General features: G+C 35.7%; 1 protein-coding gene across 1 annotated transcript in view; it reads right to left on the bottom strand.

The window, feature by feature from the left end:
- The window catches only part of LOC141343916 (mitochondrial import inner membrane translocase subunit tim16), a 257,053-nt gene that overhangs the window by 7,241 nt on the left and 229,812 nt on the right, over positions 1-20,000 (bottom strand). Inside the window, exons 3-20 of the mRNA XM_073848604.1 lie at positions 17,526-17,580; positions 17,378-17,435; positions 17,150-17,295; positions 16,867-16,962; positions 15,657-15,758; positions 15,430-15,577; positions 13,338-13,513; positions 13,148-13,256; positions 12,406-12,492; positions 12,178-12,320; positions 8,347-8,451; positions 8,174-8,259; positions 7,949-8,090; positions 7,770-7,859; positions 7,371-7,487; positions 7,056-7,191; positions 6,867-6,958; positions 3,639-3,725 (exon numbers count right to left, since the gene is read on the bottom strand). Of these exons, the coding sequence (XP_073704705.1) occupies positions 3,639-3,725; positions 6,867-6,958; positions 7,056-7,191; positions 7,371-7,487; positions 7,770-7,859; positions 7,949-8,090; positions 8,174-8,259; positions 8,347-8,451; positions 12,178-12,320; positions 12,406-12,492; positions 13,148-13,256; positions 13,338-13,513; positions 15,430-15,577; positions 15,657-15,758; positions 16,867-16,962; positions 17,150-17,295; positions 17,378-17,435; positions 17,526-17,580 (1,975 nt within the window). The remainder of the gene's footprint in view (positions 1-3,638; positions 3,726-6,866; positions 6,959-7,055; positions 7,192-7,370; positions 7,488-7,769; positions 7,860-7,948; positions 8,091-8,173; positions 8,260-8,346; positions 8,452-12,177; positions 12,321-12,405; positions 12,493-13,147; positions 13,257-13,337; positions 13,514-15,429; positions 15,578-15,656; positions 15,759-16,866; positions 16,963-17,149; positions 17,296-17,377; positions 17,436-17,525; positions 17,581-20,000) is intronic.

Genomic DNA, 20,000 nt, shown 5'->3' with positions numbered 1-20,000 from the left:
TTAAATACTACAACTAGTAATAGTAGTAATAATAAAAAAAGAAAAAAAAAAGATTATATTTAATATTACCAGATGGGAATTGTGCATATAACTAGTTCTTGAATACAGAAAAAGAAAACAAAATAAAATAAAAAAATAAATAATAATAATAATAATGAAACAATAATAAACAAAAACAAAAAATAGATCATATTTAATATTACCAGATGGGAATTATTTCTATATTTAGTTCTTAATCATTATTATAATTATTGTTATTAATAATAATAGAAATAGAAATAATAACATAATAATATACTGTAATATTAGCAATACATTATATAATAATACCATGATTATATTAATAAATTATATTATTAATAACATCTTATTATTAATAATACATTAAATACTACTACTACTAATAATAATAATAATAACAACAACAACAATAAACAAAACATATGGATCATATTTAATATTACCAGATGGGAATCGTGTTTATAACTAGCTCTTGAATTTTTTTAATTATTATTAATAATAATAAAACAAAAATGAATAATATTTAATATTACCAGTCCAGATAATAATAACATTATTATAACACGATAAAAACACTTATAATGATAATAATAATCTACTGTAATATTAAGGATACATTCTATAATAATATGACTATATGAAAAATATTATTAATAAAACAATGTATAATTGATGATGATAATAATAAAAATATAAATAATATGTAACATTAACACTTGTAAAAATTACAATTTGACTGTGATGACCATCAATAAATAAAACACTCAAATCCATATTTCTTAGCTCTCAAGGTTTTATTTTGAGGCAACATTCCCACAAGACTGATTCCATTCAAAAGAGGAGTGAAAAACATTATTGCCTATAAAGTATTAAAATGAAGGCGGTTACAAGTGCCATGAAAAAGCATCCCAAAAACATCAGATTGGTAACAAAATGAGCTCACATTTAAAAAAACACTTAGCAGACCATTACTACTGTGTATCTATTAACATCTACTGTTTATGTGTGAACATATGGTCACATGTCAAGCACAAGACATCACATGATACGAGTGCCATAACATGCACGATTCCTTTGCTGGCATATGTAAACACGTTCTAAAAAACAAAATTAGTTGTATTGCCTTGTGATAGACCTGATTATTGAAGAAAATACCCTCGTGACGTAGATTTGTGTTAATACTGTTGATGAGGCTGAGCAGAAGGAAATATACAGAAAGGAGTATTTTCCAGTTTAAAAAGGAGTGTTTTCAACAGTCTCCAGATCATTCATTTAGAGGTACACATATCTAATGCTGCAAAGAACATGAATAGTCTCTCGCACCTAAAGGAGGTGACAATTAATCCCACAGATTACCACGATATCAATGTTAAACGTACATTCAACCATTTCGATAGTCAAAATGATGGTATTAAGTGCACATTTCACCAATGAAAATATCCAGAGAGGTTTTGTTACAGATCAAGGAAGGCTTGTGCTATCATGCATTCATTATACAGTCAATAACAGCAGTCAAAACTGATGCCCGTCATCAAAACTGACACAGAAAATACCCTGTCGTATTGTAAAATGTGCGTCATGCATTTGAGATGAACATCTGAGCTATGCTTTTGAATGTGTTCATGTGTGAAGAAACATTTTAATCATTAATAACAGATATCGATACTCCAGTCAAACCAATGCAGAGAGATGATTATCTAGAAGACGCATGGAGGAGTGTGTGAGAATGAATCAGCAGGCTGTATGCATCTAAAGCGATGAGATGAGGAGCGTTTAGGAGGTTCAGAGGTACGTTGGCACCCTGGAATGGCAAGATTCAAATGTAGCAGGCATGTCTCATGTCTGCTGCTGGCACCCTGACTGGACCGCGAGGCAAGGCTTGTGTGTTAGTCGTCCTGAAACACACACAGACAGGATTTAGATGGTTTGCAGTTTGTCATGACTCATCTGGTGTGTGTTTTGCAATTGATAGGCAGACAGAAATACAAAACAAACAACAGACAGGCAGAATAAAGGAACAAAAAAACAACAACAAACAGAACAAATGACAGACAGACAGAATGAAATAAACAAATGACAGACAAATAGTACTAACAAATTAGAGACAGAATAAAAGAACAAAAATTAGGATAGACAGACAGAAAAGAAAGGATAGACAGAACAAATGACAGACAGAAAGAGATAACAAACAAACGACAGACAGAACCAACAACAGACAGACAAAAACATTACAGAGCAAACAAACAAACCAAGGATAGATAGATCGAACAAAGAAATGATAAACAGAACAAACATAGAGAGACAGAATGAAAAAAAAAAACAACAACAGACAGAACAAAAAACAAAACAGGCAGACAAAACAAAGAAATTATAGACAGAACAAACAAACATAGACAAAATGAAAAACAAACAACAGACAGAACAAACAAACAACAGACAGACAAAACAAACAAACATAGACAGACAAAATGAAAAAACAAACAACAGACAGACAGAACAAAAACAGACAGAATGAAAGAACAAACAAACTACAGACAAAACAAACAATCAAACCAAGGATAGACACAACGAACAAAGCAGTGTTGTTTTCGTCAACGATGACGATGACGATATCATTTCGTTGACGCCACTTTTTTTCATGACGATAACGAGACGATGACGAGATAAAAATGGCTCGTTGTCGTTGATGACTAAAACATGACGAGACGTGTGTGAGTTTTCGTTGACGAGACGAGAATAGACGAAAATGTTAGTGAGTGGTCCGGCAGACGTTTTAAATGCATGACATTTCCGCTTATTGTGCATGCCAATTAAAACTTAAAAAGTATCTGACGCTATGGCAAGCCGTTTTAGCATTAAATACTCTTTGCTATACTAGTATGGCAAGCCGTTTTAGCATTCCATCCTTGTTTGTCTTTTATGTTCTAAAACATTCCTTCATTATTGTAATTATTGGTGAAAATAGTCGATCCGGAAGCTATTTTCACAACTTATAAGTGACACTACCCAACAGCAAAATACTTACTGACCTACATTAATTTGTTAAAAGACTACTTTTTTCCCTTTTTTTGACTAAAACTAGACTAAAACCTTTTTGACTTTTCGTCGACTAAAACTAGACTAAAACCTTTTTGACTTTTCGTCGACTAAAATTGGACTAAAACTATCACATATAGAAGTGACTAAAATTTGACTAAAACTAAGAAGCATTTTAGTCCAAAAGACTAAGACTAAGACTAAATCTAAGATGGTTGTCAAAAACAACACTGGAACAAAGAAAATGATAGACAGAATAAACAGACAGATATAATGAAAAAACAAACAAATGACAGACAGAACAAACAAACAAAAATAGACAGACAGAACAAAGAAATGATAGACAGAACACAGGACAGACAAACAAACAAATGACAGATAGAACAAAAACAGACAGAATGAAAGAACAAACAAACTACAGACAGACAGAACAAACCAAGCATAGACACAACAAACAAATAAAATGATAGACAGAATAAACAGACAGATATAATGAAAAAACAAACAAAAATAGACAGACAGAACAAAGAAATGATAGACAATCATCTGGTGTGCGTTTGTGTGGTCAGTTCTTCACTCACCCACTCGTCGTCATCCACGCCCTCATATGACTCCTGAGGCAGAGGGTCTTCCCTGTTTCCCAGCTTCGCCACCATGGCACTGAGCAACTGCAAGAAACACACAATGAATGAGATAGATGGATAAATATAATGAACAAAAAAGAACAAACATAGATAGATAGCATCAACAGACAAACGACAGATAGAACAAACAAATGGTAAAGGCAGAAAGGCAGACAGAATAAACAAACAAACAAACAAACAAACAACAGATAGAATGAAAGAACACACTAACAACAGACAGAATAAAAAAGAACAAACTAATGACAGACAGAAGAAACAAATGATAGGCAGAAGAAACAAACGACAGACAGAACAAACAAATGATAGACAGAGAACAAACAAACAAATGACAGACATAACAAGCAAACGACAGAGAGCAAACAAACAAAAGACAGAATGAAAGAACAATCTAACAACAGGCAGAGAAAAACAGATTGAACAAATGATAGTCAGAAAGAAAGAACAATCTAACTACAGACAGAAAAAATAACAGATGGAAAAAACAAATGACAGACAGACAGAACAAAAACAGAATTAAAGAACAAGCAAATGATAGATAGAACAAATGACAGACAGAGAACAAACAAACAACAGACAGAACAAATTATAGACAGACAGAACAATAGACAGAGAACATACAACTGAGAGAATGAAAACAACCAAACAAACAAATGACAGACAGAACAAGCAAAGGATAGACAGAGCAAACAAATGACAGATAGAATGAAAGAACAATCTAATGACAGACAGAGAAAAAAACAGAAATACCAAAAACAGCAGACCAAACAAACAAATGATTTGAACAAATGAATGACGAATGAAAGAACAAACAAACGACAGACAAAACAAATAAACAACTGAGAGAGAGAGAGAGAGAGAGAGAGAGAGAATGAAAGAACAACGGCTAGACAGAGAGAACAAAGAAATGATAGACATAACAAATAAACAACAGACAGAATAAAAGAACATACAAATGACAGACAGAACAAACAAATGATAGGTAAAAAGAAATACAAAACAAACAACAGACAGGCAGAATGAAGGAATAAAAAATTACAGAACAAAAGGATAGACAGACAGAAAAGAAATGATAGAACAAACAAAACAAAACAAATGACAGACAGACTGAAAGAACAAACGACAGACAGAACCAATAACAGGCAGACATAAAAACAAACCAAGGATAGACAGATCAGAAAAAGAAACGCTAGACAGAACAAACAGACAGATAGAATGAAAAAAACAAAAACAGACCAACAAATCAAAGAAATGATAAGACAGAACAAACAAACAATGGACAGACAGACAGACAGACAGACAGACAGACAGACAGACAGAATAAAAGAAAAAACAAATGACAGACAGCAGAACAAATGATAGACAGAACAAACAAATGATGGACCAACAGAACAAACGAACAAATGATAAAAAAAAAACAGAACAAACACAAATAAGACAATAGACAATAGGGCTGGGCGGTATATCGAGTTCTGGGGATATATCGATATGATTCCCCAACGTGATGCGGGATTATCCAATATCTTTCATATCGATATGGCACAAAACGAGGGTTTTAAAATGCTGCTAAAAAGCATTGACCCAAGATATGAGCTACCCAATCGCAAGTACTGTACTTTGCATCAGAAGCTCTGCCGCAAATGTACAGTGAGATCAGAGGGAAGCTTTCCAAGCGGCTCGCAAAAGTGGCTCATTTCGCACTAACAGACGATTTATGGTCTAGCCCCCAGGTCGTCAACTGGATCCAGACCGCAAGATCGGCGCATTGCGTACAGAGAGATGTAGCTTTCATTGAGTGAAAAATGTTGATGGAAAACGTTGGGGTTACAGTGATCCCATTCATTAACTAGAGTGTGGCGGCCCGCCACAGTCTAATCTGTCCCGCCAGTTTTATAATAAACCGAAAATATATTCATACTCGTCATTTTAACATAAAATGTCTTTAACGTTAACGTTGTGTAAATGTCTAGAATTTAAGATAAAATATGCTGCAGATACCCTGGTCTCGCAAAAAACATAAATCGTTTTTTATATATAATTGTCCGGACCTCGGTGAGCAGGGTTCATTACTGGACCTCGAGCCGTTTTAGTTGAAGACCCCTGGTCTATTTTTTCATTTCTATTTTTTCATAATTTGAAATATGTTGTGCAGCTTATAGTGTTAAGCAGGAGAAACAACCTGTACTGTATTTTATTTATCAAAGATTTTGTGCAGCTGTTTATTTGTAAACAGAGAGGGAAACCCCTGTGTTTTAATTATATTTTGCTCAAAAACTGTTTAATAAAGTTTTAATAAAGGTTTTGTCTCTCAAGTAACCATTTATGGAAAAATACCGGATATATATTGTATACCGTCATTCCTCCTAAAAATACCGAGATATGAATTTTTGCCCATATCGCCCAGCAGAATGAACTAACGAAATGACAGGCAGAGAATGAACGAAAAAACATACAAATAATAGACAGAAATAAAGACAAAGACAGAGAGACAGAGAGACAGAGAGACAGACAGACAGACAGACAGACAGACAGACAGACAGACAGACAGATAGATAGAAAGATAGAAAGATAGAAAGACAGAAAGACAGACAGACAGACAGACAGACAGACAGACAGACAGACAGACAGACAGACAGACAGACAGATAGATAGATAGATAGATAGATAGATAGATAGATAGATAGATAGATAGATAGATAGATAGATAGATAGATAGATAGATAGATAGATAGATAGATAGATAGATAGATAGATAGATAGACAGACAGACAGACAGACAGACAGACAGACAGACAGACAGACAGACATATAGATAGACAGATAGATAGAAAGATAGAAAGATAGATAGATAGACAGACAGACAGACAGACAGATAGATAGACAGACAGACAGATGATAGATAGATAGACAGACAGACAGACAGACAGACAGACAGACAGACAGACAGACAGACAGACAGACAGACAGACAGACAGACAGACATATACTGTAGATAGACAGATAGATAGATAGATAGATAGATAGAAAGATAGATAGACAGACAGACAGACAGACAGACAGACAGACAGACAGACAGACAGATAGATAGATAGATAGATAGATAGATAGATAGATAGATAGATAGATAGATAGATAGATAGATAGATAGATAGATAGATAGATAGATACCTCCTCTTTCTTCTGTTCATCAGTTTTCTCCTCCAGATAGACAGAGGAGGGCAGGTACTTCCTCACAGGAGCCTCTTTTGGTGCCTCACTCACTGAAAGAAAACAGATCATAAGGAAAGGGATTTAAACACTATATTTATAGAGCTGACAGGTATTGCTTGAGCTGTGTTTGGTGATACTGAGCTGTACCAGGCGCCATGTCTTTGGGCCGCAGACTGATTTTGCGGTGCTGTCCGTTGGATCCAGAGAGCCAGGCAGCAGCGGTCAGAGATGATTCCCACCACACTGCAGTGTCCGGGAAAACATCATCTTGGAAAAACTCTTTCTGTGGAGCCAAGGCAGATTCAAATGTTTACATTTGTTCATTCAGCATGAGAAACACTGGAATATAAAGCTGAAAAAGGACTCAGAACAGATCAGGTATCAAGAAATACAGACATAATAAAATAGTAAAAATATTAATCGTTTTTAGTTTTCAAATTCTAATATGAGGCTCACTCTTACTTTGACACGAGGCACTTTGAAGGCCACGGGTTCAATGGTGGTTTTGCCAAGTCGGACAGCTCGAGCCACTTCCACATCACGCACATCACATTCAGTTTTTGGCAGGAAACACAAACCCTGTGAAAGTAACACTTGTAAATCAATCTGTAATGTATATATTAATTTTTTGGGTACAGTAATGAGAACTGGTGGGTAAATGCCTATTAAAATAGGACCATTTGTGTAAATATGAATTGTTCTGAAAATAATGTCAAACTACAAACTGATTTTAAGAGTCATGATAGTACATTTGATTTTCTTTACACAAAAAAAACCATTTTCTTATTTTTTAGCGTAAATAAGACCTCTTTGTGAGATCAGAGCAATAATAATACATAAACAACATGACGACAACAATACCTTATGAGGTTCAGAGGAATGAAAACTACTACATTCCATGAAGTATGGCGCTTCAGGCACAATCTCGTATATATAAACACGCGTGTCACCCTGAAAAAACAAAAGGCAAGAAAACGCTGTTGGATGATTCTTTTTGTCAATGTAAACTGGTGGCTATTTTTAACATTCAACTTGCGCACCTTCCCAGTGAGGATGAGTACGCTGGTGTCTGGATCATAGAATGGGATAAGGGTTGAGGGAGACACATCTGCAGGAGCAGAAGCCACAGACCCGGATGCCAAGGACTCAGCGGAATACAGGTACAGCTGCCTTTCACTGCGACTGTAAAGGAAATAAAGCATTAAAACATATTTAGAGAAAGAGACAGACTTCTAAATTATGGCTAAATTTGTGGTATATTGTACCTGTCGAATCCTGAAACCAGCAGGTACTTGCCATCACAGACCCACACTACACGGGCACCTCTCTGGCCCTCAGGTCCTGGGCCCTCCTGCATAGACAAAGATGGTAAAACTTTGTTAAAAAGATACAATTTATTTTGCCTTTGAATTTTAGTAATATTAATTACTAAACTGACCTGGATGGGCAAGGTGGACTTGCGTGGGTCGTACAGACGCACTTTTCCATCCTTACACACAGTGGCTAAAAGTTTCCCATCTGGACTCCAAGCCATGCCAAATATCTGAGAGAGAACACAGTGAGTTGCCTTGATATCTACAAAATCATAGATAAATAGATAACAGTTGAGGTAAAAAGTTTACATACACCTTGCAGAGTCTGCAAAATGTTAATTATTTTACCAAAATAGGAGGGATCATACAAAATGCATGTTATTTTTTTTTAGTACTGAGCTGAATAAGATTTCACATAAAAGATGTTTACAAGAGAAAATAATAGTTGATTATGTAAGGGATAATCAACGGTTTGCCGTGCATTAAAGGATTTTAAATCCACGACGTGGAGGCTAATAACCGCCCGACACGAAGCGGAGGGCGGTTGCCTCCGCGAAGTGCATTTTAAATCCTTTAGTGCACGGCAAGCCGTTGATTATCCCGCTTATTCCATGGTAAGTTAACTTGCTAAGTTATAGACAAGTTAAAACTAGTACTGCTCTTTGCAGCGCAATATTTGACTGAATAGGTAAAAAGACGGTTATCTTCGTCAGTTATGACACGCCGCTCTAGCATTCTGCCTGCTTCAAATCAGACACAGACATGAAATAGTGCGGTAAGATCACATTTATTTGAATGAATGCTAGCATTTGTTTCAGTAAATTATCCATCGACCGAGAGAGAGGTAGAGATGACAGTTGTGTTTGTGTCTGTGTGTGTGTGTGTGTGTGTGTGTGTGTGTGTGTGTGTGTGTGTGTGTGTGTGTGTGCGCGTACCTGTCTGCATTGCTGTGCGTCTGCGCGTCTCTCTCTACAAACAACGAATTCATTCAAAAACCGCAGTTTTACCACCTCGTTGCTGATGAATATAATGTAGCGATCTAGTATCTAGGATATTTTAACAATAAGAATCGCGAGGAAGTGCTGACAAGAAGTTTATGTATGTGCGCAGCACAATGCGATCTCCGATCTCTCTCTCTCTCTCTCTCTCTCTCTCTCTCTCTCTCTTTCTCTCTCTGCGTTTGCGTGCATCAAGCAGCGCATTAATATAGAACGGTGATTAAACTAACTTGGAACTACCTGTGCATTAAACGGTTTTACTACACACCTGCCAGCCAATCAGAATCCAGTATCCAGACATTCCATGGAATAATTAAAAAACAACCCCGTTTAAACGTTTACATACACTTGATTCTTAACACTGTGTTGTTACCTGAATGATCCACAGCTGTTTTTTTATTTGTTTAGTGATAGTTTTTCATGAGCCCCTTGTTTGTCCTGAACAGTTAAACTGCCTGCTGTTCTTCAGAAAAATCCTTCAGGTTCCACAAATTCTTTGGTTTTTCACCATTTATGTGTATTTGAACCCTTTCCAACAATGTCTGTATGATTTAGAGAGCCATCTTTTCACACTGAGGACAACTGAGAGACTCATATTCAACTATTACAGAAGGTTTAAACACTCACGGATGCTTCAGAAGTAAACATGATGCATTAAGAGGCGGGGGTAAAACTTTTAATGAATTTGAAGTTCAGGGTAAATTTAACTTGTCTTCTAGGAAACATGTAAGTATCTTCTGTTTCTGAAGGGCAGTACTAAATGAAAAATGAAATATGATATTTAAGCAAAATAAGAAAAATGTACACAACATCATTCTGTTCAAAAGTTTACACCTCTGGATTTTAATGCATCGAGTTGTCCTCAGTGTGATAAGATGGATCTCTAAATCACAGACAGTGTTTTAATCACAGGAAAGAGTTCAAATACACAGAAATGCTGGAAAACCAAAGAATCCAAAGAAGAACAGCGGGCAGTTTAACTGTTCAGGACAAACAAAGGACTCATGAACATCTATAACTAAAAAACAAAAACACAGCTGTGGATCATTCAGGTAACAACACTATGAAACCTAAGTTTATGTGAAATTTTGAATGGGGCCCTTTTTATAAATTCAACTATATGTAAACATCTTTTATGTGAAATTTCTTATTCAGGTCAGTACTAAATAAAAAATAACATTCATTTTTGTATGATCCCTCTCAGTGATGCGCGGGTTGATCCGAAATGAGCGGGTGCCCGCAGTTACGAGTCATCCAAAAATATTTTTAATGATATTCGGGTCGCGGTCGGTCGGGTCGTTTGAAATAAAGATGCCAATTAAACCTTTGTAATTAATATAGTACTAGACAATTTTCTATGAAATACACAGACCTACAGTTTATTGGCTGAATGATATTTACCTTTAAATGTTGAGCGTTATTAACTGTTGAATAAATGCTGACGCGGGACAAAAAGCCCGATTTCCCAACACGTTGAACTGAGCAATGCCATTGTACCATTTTAATAGGCAACTTTTAAACGCATATAGCTCAGTAATGTCAGCTTTATGTATTTTCTGAGAGGGGGTGGGATTTTTGTTGGGAAAGTCGGGGGAAAGAGCACACTTCGATTAGACTGGATAAACACATGCAGCATCTTGATTGTTAAGAAAATGGCATTCCTAATAAATGTCTCGAATATTTTTATTAGCCTATGTCCAATGTTTCTCTTTCTTTTTGGAATTATTAGACACATTTCACTATGTCTTTTCAAATGCCTAGGTCTGTTTAATTTCCTTAATTATAAAATTTCTAGCTTTGTTTTTAAACGTTTATTCAAGCAATAATATATAAATTATCTCATGTATATGCTTGTTTAAAACCAGGGATTAAAAACGAATTCCAAGTAAAAACGGTATTTTTTCTCTACATTTCCAGAGAGCGAAACGAACGAAATTAAACATTACTTAATAAATTCAAAGCACTATAATTTCCTTATTCAATTGACACAACTATTATAGCTATACAAATATAAAATAATATTATTTTGTCATATTCGTGATTCCTGAATTTATATATGAAAACTTCGTTTTGAAGTACATTCGTTATGTTTGTATAAGAAAATTCGTTAACCTAGCATATTAAGTTCATTTAATATTCTTGATCATTTTTAAAAGTTAAAAGTTAAGAAAAAATGAAATAATTATTGATCATATTTAACATCGGAGAACCGCTGACATGATTTAGAGCACTTCGAAAACTAACTATTTAAATCTGTACAAAGGAAAGACAAAATAAATCACAACAAGAACAATCTGTATTTTTCTTGTAATCAAGAACGTTTCTTTTGACAAAATTACCTAATTAATGCCGAATGATGTTTGACAGTGAACGCATCTCCACCGCATAGCAGCATACAATCGCTGCTGTCAGTCGCAAATATTAAACATGCGGGTCAGGAAGCGGGTCGGGTACAATGTTTTTTTTTTTTTTTTTGCGGTCCGAGTTGCGGGCGGGTTAGTTGAAAATGTCGGTCGGGTTCGGGTTGTTTATACATTGACCCGCGCATCACTGATCCCTCTTATCAGAATCAGAATCAGAAAGAGCTTTATTGCCAAGTATGCTTGCGCATACAAGGAATTTGTTTCAGTGTTATTAGCTTCCAGCAACAACGCACAGACAATAAAAATGAGAGAATAAGAAAAGTTACACATATGTAAGCATAAATAGACCAAAAATAAAAATAGAAAATAATAATAATAATTTGTAAAAAATAAATTGACAAATAAATATGTATGTACAGTTGTGCTATAGGTGATAGGATGGAATGCAGGGATGTGTTAGGGTGGAAGCAGTAGATGTCAGATTATTCCACACGTTAATTGTTTTATTTTGGTAAAACAATTTACATTTTGCCGATACTGCAAGGTGTACGTAAACTTTTGACCTCAACTGTAGATAGATAGACAGGAGACAGACCTGGTCCTGATGTCCACTGAGTCGTTTGACTTCCTCTCCTGTCTCCAAGTTCCAAAGTCTCACTGTGAGGTCGTAGGAAGAGGACGCTAGCAGGCCGGAGGCGTAGGGGTGAAACTTAATGGAGTAGATCTTCTCAGTGTGTCCTGTCATTGGTCAAAGTGTGCGTCAATTAAACACTACAAAATTACTGACACTCCAGTTCAGAGATCATATGTGCCAGTTTCTTACCTCGCAGAACACACTCCGGCTCAGTCAGGGTTTCCTTAAGGCCTCCTTTGGGAATCTGCCACACGCGGATCTTGGCATCATCACCGGCTTTGAAACAGACACATCAGAGAGCAGCGCTGACATTTAGATTTCAGTGCTCAGACAGCATGTAATTAGGATTCTTTTCAAGAAACGCCTGAAGATACAACTCTTCTTCAGATACTTAATTTACTACAAAATACTACACTTTCTTTTGATTTTGAGGTGAACGATAACTTGGATGTGTTCCTGACAGGATACGTAAGATTTAAACTCATGGTTCCCCAGTTTATAATTTGTTAGGATTTGATCATATTTGGCTGAGATACAACTATTTGAAAATCTAGAATCTGAGGGTGCAAAAAATCTAAATATTAAGAAAATCACCTTTGAAGTTGTCCAAATGAAGTTCTTAGCAATGAACATTACTAATAAAAAATTAAGCTTGATATATTCACAGTAGAAAATGTATGAAATATCTTGATGGAACATGATCTTTACTTAATATCCTAATGATTTTTGGCATAAAAGAAAAATCAATAATTTGACCAATACAATGTATTGTTGGCTATTGATACAAATATACCCATGCTACTTAAGACTGGTTTTATGGTCTAGTGTCACACATAATTATAGCTGTAACTCTGTATTGACCAATCAAAATCCAGAATCAGAACAATACATTTCATAGGGTCATTTTTTTAATTGGCCAATGAAAACTCACCAACAACCAGCTTGTGATTATCAAAGGGGTCCCAACAGAAGTCGGCCACATTGACAGAGTTCTGGATGGTGGGAAGGGCAGCGTCTGGCAGCTTTCCAGGCTGGGACAGCTAAAAAAAATTTGACAGACACAGCAGTAAGTTACTGTAAAAAAAAGTTTTAGAATAAAAAAGGTGAATGCAGTAACGCACCTCAAATACAGCGATCTGTCCTCCGGCGATGGCGAGAGGAACTGCCACACGCTGGCCATTGGCACAGAAGCCGTCACACTCTCCTGGTGTGGTCAGATGAAGCCCACGCAGGTTGGTGATGTAAGTGTCCCGGTGCAAAACGGCCCCCTGGATGTGACGAAACTTCGAGCTCGGGCCTGAGAATCACATAAAGCCATTTATTAGAAGAGCTAGGTAATTTACAACGCTAAAAAACATTTTATCTTGATATGGTTCAGCATTTTGATCAGTGTTGTTTTTGACAACCATCTTAGCTTTAGTCTTAGTCTTAGTCTTTTGGACTAAAATGCTTCTTAGTTTTAGTCAAATTTTAGTCACTTCTATATGTGATAGTTTTAGTCCAATTTTAGTCGACGAAAAGTCAAAAAGGTTTTAGTCTAGTTTTAGTCAAAAAAAAAAGGGAAAAAAGTAGTCTTTTAACAAATTAATGTAGGTCAGTAAGTATTTTGCTGTTGGGTAGTGTCACTTATAAGTTCTGAAAATAGCAGATCTATAGTTCAACACAATGTGAGCTTCCGGATCGACTATTTTCACCAATAATTACAATAATGAAGGCTGTTTTAGAACATAAAAGACAAACAAGGATGGAATGCTAAAACGGCTTGCCATACTAGTATAGCAAAGAGTATTTAATGCTAAAACGGCTTGCCATAGCCTCAGATACGTTTTAGGTTTTGATTGGCATGCACAATAAGCAGAAATGTCATGCATTTTAAATGTCTGACGGACCACCCACTAACATTTTCGTCTATTCTCGTCTCGTCAACGAAAACTCACACACGTCTCGTCATGTTTTAGTCATCAACGAGCCATTTTTATCTTGTCATCGTCTCGTTATCGTCATGAAAAAAAGTGGCGTCAACGAAATGATTTCGTCATCGTTGACGAAAACAACACTGATTTTGATGATATTTGGCATCCGTTTGGGGTCAATAAGAATTAGTTTTTTGAAAGAAATAATACTTTTATTTAGCAAGGATTCATTAAATTAAATCAAAATGAACAGAAATTCCTGGTTTTTCATCTTTTTAAATATTTCTTGAGCAGCAAATCAGCATATTAAAATGACCTTTTTACATTTCTGAGGGATCATGTGACAAAAAATCCAGTATTTCATGAAATAAGCAAAAAAAATTCATTTTATTTTTTCTATATATATATATATATATATATATATATAGAGAGAGAGAGAGAGAGAGAGAGAGAGAGAATTTCATTAAAATATGAATACATAATTTTTTAGTGTGTGTATGTGCATATTTATATCATTACATATTTTATATGCATATTTAATAATAATGTTTAATAACTGAATAATTTTAATACTATGAAATTATGCAATAAAGGTATACAGTAAAACATGTGACATATGACAAGAGTTAATTTCATCTTGATGATCACAAATAAATTACACTCAAGCCAAAATGTATTCAGACACCTTCAACATTTCTCACATTTTCACATTTTAAAACTGTAATAAAATATGACAAGAACTCACAGTTAAACCGTATCAGAACAAATTCATCTTGATAATGTCAGATAACTTGATTAAAAGGTATGTAACAAGACATGATCAGGTCAAAGTGTCAAATCAAATTTTTGGTCCAAAATTATTTAATTTTACCGGTAGTCCACGCTATGAAGAATATTTGGGTATAATATGTCATAGTGTTCTTTATTTTGCTATCCCCACTTACATAAATGAACCATGGTGTCTTGCATCCACTAGTAAAAAAATAAATAAAAAATGATATCTGGTGTCTAAGTAATTTTTGGTTTGACTACGTATCGAGAAAAAAAAGATTATGCAAATCAATCATTATTGAACCTACTGACTGAAATGGACAACACAAAAGCAAATGATTCTTACATTCTCACCTCTTCCGGCAATTTTTGCTACTGAGGTTTATATATTCTAAAACATTTATTCGATTCAAACTTTTATTCTATTTTTATAAACAATATATCAGAATATTTGTGATCTTATTATAAAAACAGTATTTACATTAACTGAAGTATGTATGTAAAAGCGTATTAAGTAAACGTGACAGACCGAGCATGCTTTGGATGGCGCGGGAACTCTGACTGGGGCTCGGGCTCGGCAGGAAGCCAGACGACAGGCCGCTGGTGGAGGATGGGGAGCGGGACGGGGCGGCACTGCTGCTGGGGGTAGTAAGGGGACTGCTGGAGGTCGAGGCCTCCTGAGAAAAACACAGAAAGACACTGTAAGACCACGATTTCTATAAAGTAAATATTTCTCCTCGTGTTCCTCCCACAAACCTCTTTGCTCTTGCCACGGGGAAGATCCTTTGGTTTTGTCTCTTGAGCTAATGGAGTGGCTGGTTTTGGCCTCTTGCTCGGGTGAAGACTGACTCGCTCCACCTGTAACAGTTCAAGCGTTAGAGAGTTACAGTTGAGGTCAAAAGTTTACATAACATTCAGAAATGTTAATTATTTTACAAAAATATGTGGAAGCATACAAATTAGCATATTTCACATAAAAGATGTTTACATATAGTCTACAAAAGAAAATAATAGATACATTTATAAAAATGACCCTAGTCAAAAGTTTACATCCCCTTGATTCTTAACACTGTGTTGTTACCTGAATGATCCAAAGTTGTGTTTTTTTGTTTAGTGATAGTTGTTCATGAGTCCCTTGTTTGTCCTGAACAGTTAAACTGCCTGCTGTTCTTCAGTAAAAATTCCCACAAATTATTTGTTTTTTAGTGTATTTGAACCCTTTCCAACAATGACTGGATGATTTTGAGATCCATCTTTTCACACTGAGGACAACTGAGGGACTATTGCAACTATTACAAAAGGTTTAAACACTCACTGATGCTCCAGAAGGAAAAAACATGCATTAAGAGCCAGGGGTGAAAACCTTTGAACCGAATGATTTTTTTGGTCTAAATATCATATTTCTTTCATTTAGCACTGCCCTTCAGAGGCTACAGAAGATAGTTACATGTTTTCCAGAAGACAAAATAAGTTAAATGTACCCTGATCTTCAAATTCAAAAGGTTTTCACCCCCCAGCTCTTAATACACATTTTTTTCTTCTTCTGGAGCACTGAGTGTTTAAACCTTCTGAAATAGTTGCATATGAGTCTCTCAGTTGTCCTCAGTGTGAAAAGATGGCTCACAAAATCATACAGTCATTGCTGGAAAGAGTTCAAATACACAAAAATGCTGGAAAACCCAAAGAATTTGTGGGACCTGAAGGATTTTCAAGATGTTCAAGACAAACAAGGGACTCATGAACAACTATCACTAAACAAACAAACAGAAAAACACACAAATGTTAAATAATTAACATTTTGCAGATTGAGCAGACCTGTAAATAAATCTTGAAAAGTTAATATAGCTAGACTATTCTTTTTTCCTCATAGTTTTTTACCTTTACCTTCTCATAATGACCAGTTTTCAGTATAAAATCCTTTGCTATCCATTGAAATCCCCATGAATGAAACAAAAGTGGTCAGTACCTGTTTGTTCTCTCCTTTCCACCACTCCTCTGCCGTCATGGCAGGGGTTTGACCCACAGTGTCCGGATACAAGTCCGCATGGAAGTCCTGTCCTGCCTGATACAAGCAAAACATACAAAGGCTAAAGCATCCAAACATGTTCAGACCCCACTAATATTTGTTATTAGTATTTAAATCATTGAATTAAACAATTTAACAAAGAAATATATTACTACAGCAATACACTGTGGGTTTAGCAGACCTGGAAGTGTTTGTTTAGAGTCAGTGGTGTGTTCATTCTCACCTTGCGAGGCACCTGGTAGCTGATGGGCACTATGAAGTTATCAGTGAGCTGCATCAGACGCAAAACCTCACAGCAGCTGACGTCCACAGCGAGCTTCGGCACCAGAGCCACACCACGGGTCGACGCATCCGTCAAACAGTGACTCACTGAGAACCAACAGAGAGAGATGAGCTTCATGAAATATGAAAAAGACCAATAGCATCAAGAAAAAGTTAAAGTCTGTGTTACCTTGAGACAGGAAAGGCTCACTGCTGTTCACCTCGAAAGAGTCAATCACACTCTCACCCTAAGAAAACATAATTAATGATATTAATATTGAAGATAAAGAACAGTCATTAAAGAATATCATAAAGTATGTTAATAACTGGTTACATACATTTCCAGAAACAATAAGCAGTCCAGAGTCTGGATCAAACAGCGGCATCAGAGTCCTGCAGATAAAATCAGACAAAAACACAGATACATGATTACTGATGAACTTTCTATTCGTTAAAGATGAATCGAGAGTGAAAACAATGTTAAACAGAAATTAGTTTACACACAAATATGAATTAGCACAACTGTTTTCAACTCTGATAATAATGAGACATGTTTCTTGAGCAGCAAATCAGAATGATTTTTAAAGAATCATCTGACACTGAAGAGTAATGACACTGAAAATTCAGGTTTGCATCACAGAAATAAATTGTATTTAAATATATTCAGATAGAAAATAGTTATCTTAAATTGTAACAATATTCCACAATATTACTGATTTTACTGTATTTTTCAGCAAATAAATACAGTCTTGGTGAGCATAAAATACTTTAACTTAAAAAAAAAAAAAAAAACTTACAGACCACTGATCTATAATAAAGAATAATATAGATCAGTGTTACAGACCCAAATTTTTAAACAATAACGTCATTATAGAAATATTCAACCTGCAGACATACAAGTTGCCAATAAATTCATAATTCAGCAGTTCAAAGTGTTAGATGTGAACCTGGATCACAAAACCAGTCATAAGTAGCACAAGGTATATTTGTAGCAATAGCCAAAAATCTTTCTTTTATGACAAAAATCATTAGGATATTAAGTAAAGATCATGTAAATACTGTAAATACATCAAAACTTAATTTTTGATTAGTAATAGGCCTATGCATTGCTAAGAACTTGATTTGGAGAACTTTAAAGGCGATTTTCTCAATATTTTGATTTTTTTGCACCCTCAGATGTCAAAAAATTGACCCTTATGACTGGTTTGGTGGTCCAGGGTCACATATAAAGTGAGCATCCCTATGCCCTACTCCCTTCGAAGTCTCCTTTTAAGGGAGTAGGGCATTTCTGTCTCTTTTAAGCATTTGGAACTTGATTTTGACATCTTTATATATTTTCTCAGGCAATTTTCTCAAAATTTAAAAAATTTTTTTTTTGCACCCTCAGATTCCAGATTTTCAAAACAGTTGTATCTCAGCCAAATATGGTCTTATCCTAACCATACATAAATGGAAAGCTTATTTATTCAGCTTTCAGATTATGTATAAATCTCAATTTACAAAAAATTGACGCTTATGAAAAAAACGGTTGGCTGGTCTTAGCTGGTCTCCCAGCCTGGCCAGGCTGGTCAGGCTGGTTTTAGCTGGTGGTTTCCCAGCCTGACTAGCTAAGAGCAGCCTGGCCAGGGTGGAAAAGTGGCCAAAACCCCTCTAAAACCAGCCTGCCTTCCAGCTATGACCAGCTAAAACCAGGCTGGTTGACTCGTTTTTACATACATAAATGTAGGTTTAAAACACTTAAAATGGCGGCCACCATGAGAGGGCGACACACTCTATAATATAACTGATTGTTTTCTAGCTCACTGACGTGAATTTCCATCCCATGTTATAATTTTAAACATTTAGATGTTAAAATAAGACAACATTAAAAAAACATGTATGTACAATAGTTTAAAGTTTGAAGTCTGAAGAAAACGCGATCTGTCCCCATTAGGCTACAGTTTGTGGTTGCTATGGTGTTCTGGTTAAGTTAGTTAAAATACGGCTCTGGTTAGTTTAGTTTTTTGCCTGATTAGTTGATGGCTGACTGTTCAATTTGTAAATTATCAGTACATATCTCTTCGACAAGACACATTGTTTGAGGAATAATTAATATCTGCAGTACAAACGATGCACCAAATTGAACCACGGGTTGTTCAATCCTAAATCAAGCGGATTTAAGAAGACAAACTGAAAAAAAAAGTAAGTATATCCAACAGGTCTGAAGTTATAGTATGAGTTTCAATCTCTAGGTGGCAGAATAGGCAGCGAAATGAGCTCACTTCGACACAGAAACCCACATCAACTCTTTAACAATCAGTTTCATTGATTAGAATGCAGAACAAAATATTCACAGAAATCAGATCAGTGTTGTTTAAATCTCTCAGTTTGACCCCAGACGGAAATCTGAGTGTATTATCTGGCACTCTTCTCCACACACAAAGCCACATTCATTTGTGGCTCCTCCGACGCCCGAGGCACGAGCTGGCTAAAGTGGCCCGAGTCACCGATGGGTGCCGCCGGGGTCACAACGCGAACATGAGCGTCTATTTTGAGTCACATGTTGTTGCTGGGAGCGGGGCGTGTTTCCAGCTTCACTCGAAGAAGCCAGATCAAACCTTTCAACCACATCAATCAGCGCACAGCGTGGGACGTAACGGATTATCACACACCGCAAAATACTACAGAAGAGCATAAAATACCGCGATTGAGCCCTCCAGCTCTTAAAGGAGTGTTTTGGAAAAATTCTCTTATGTAACTTTTAATGTTTTATTATGTCATCATGTAGGCTAATCTCATGGTTAATGGTTTTTATTCAGATTGTTGGAAGAACT

This window comes from Garra rufa, chromosome 1 (assembly GCF_049309525.1).
Source record: "Garra rufa chromosome 1, GarRuf1.0, whole genome shotgun sequence".
NCBI lineage: Eukaryota > Metazoa > Chordata > Actinopteri > Cypriniformes > Cyprinidae > Garra > Garra rufa.
Note: the sequence above shows the minus strand (reverse complement) of the source record. Positions and strands in the feature narration are given on the sequence as shown.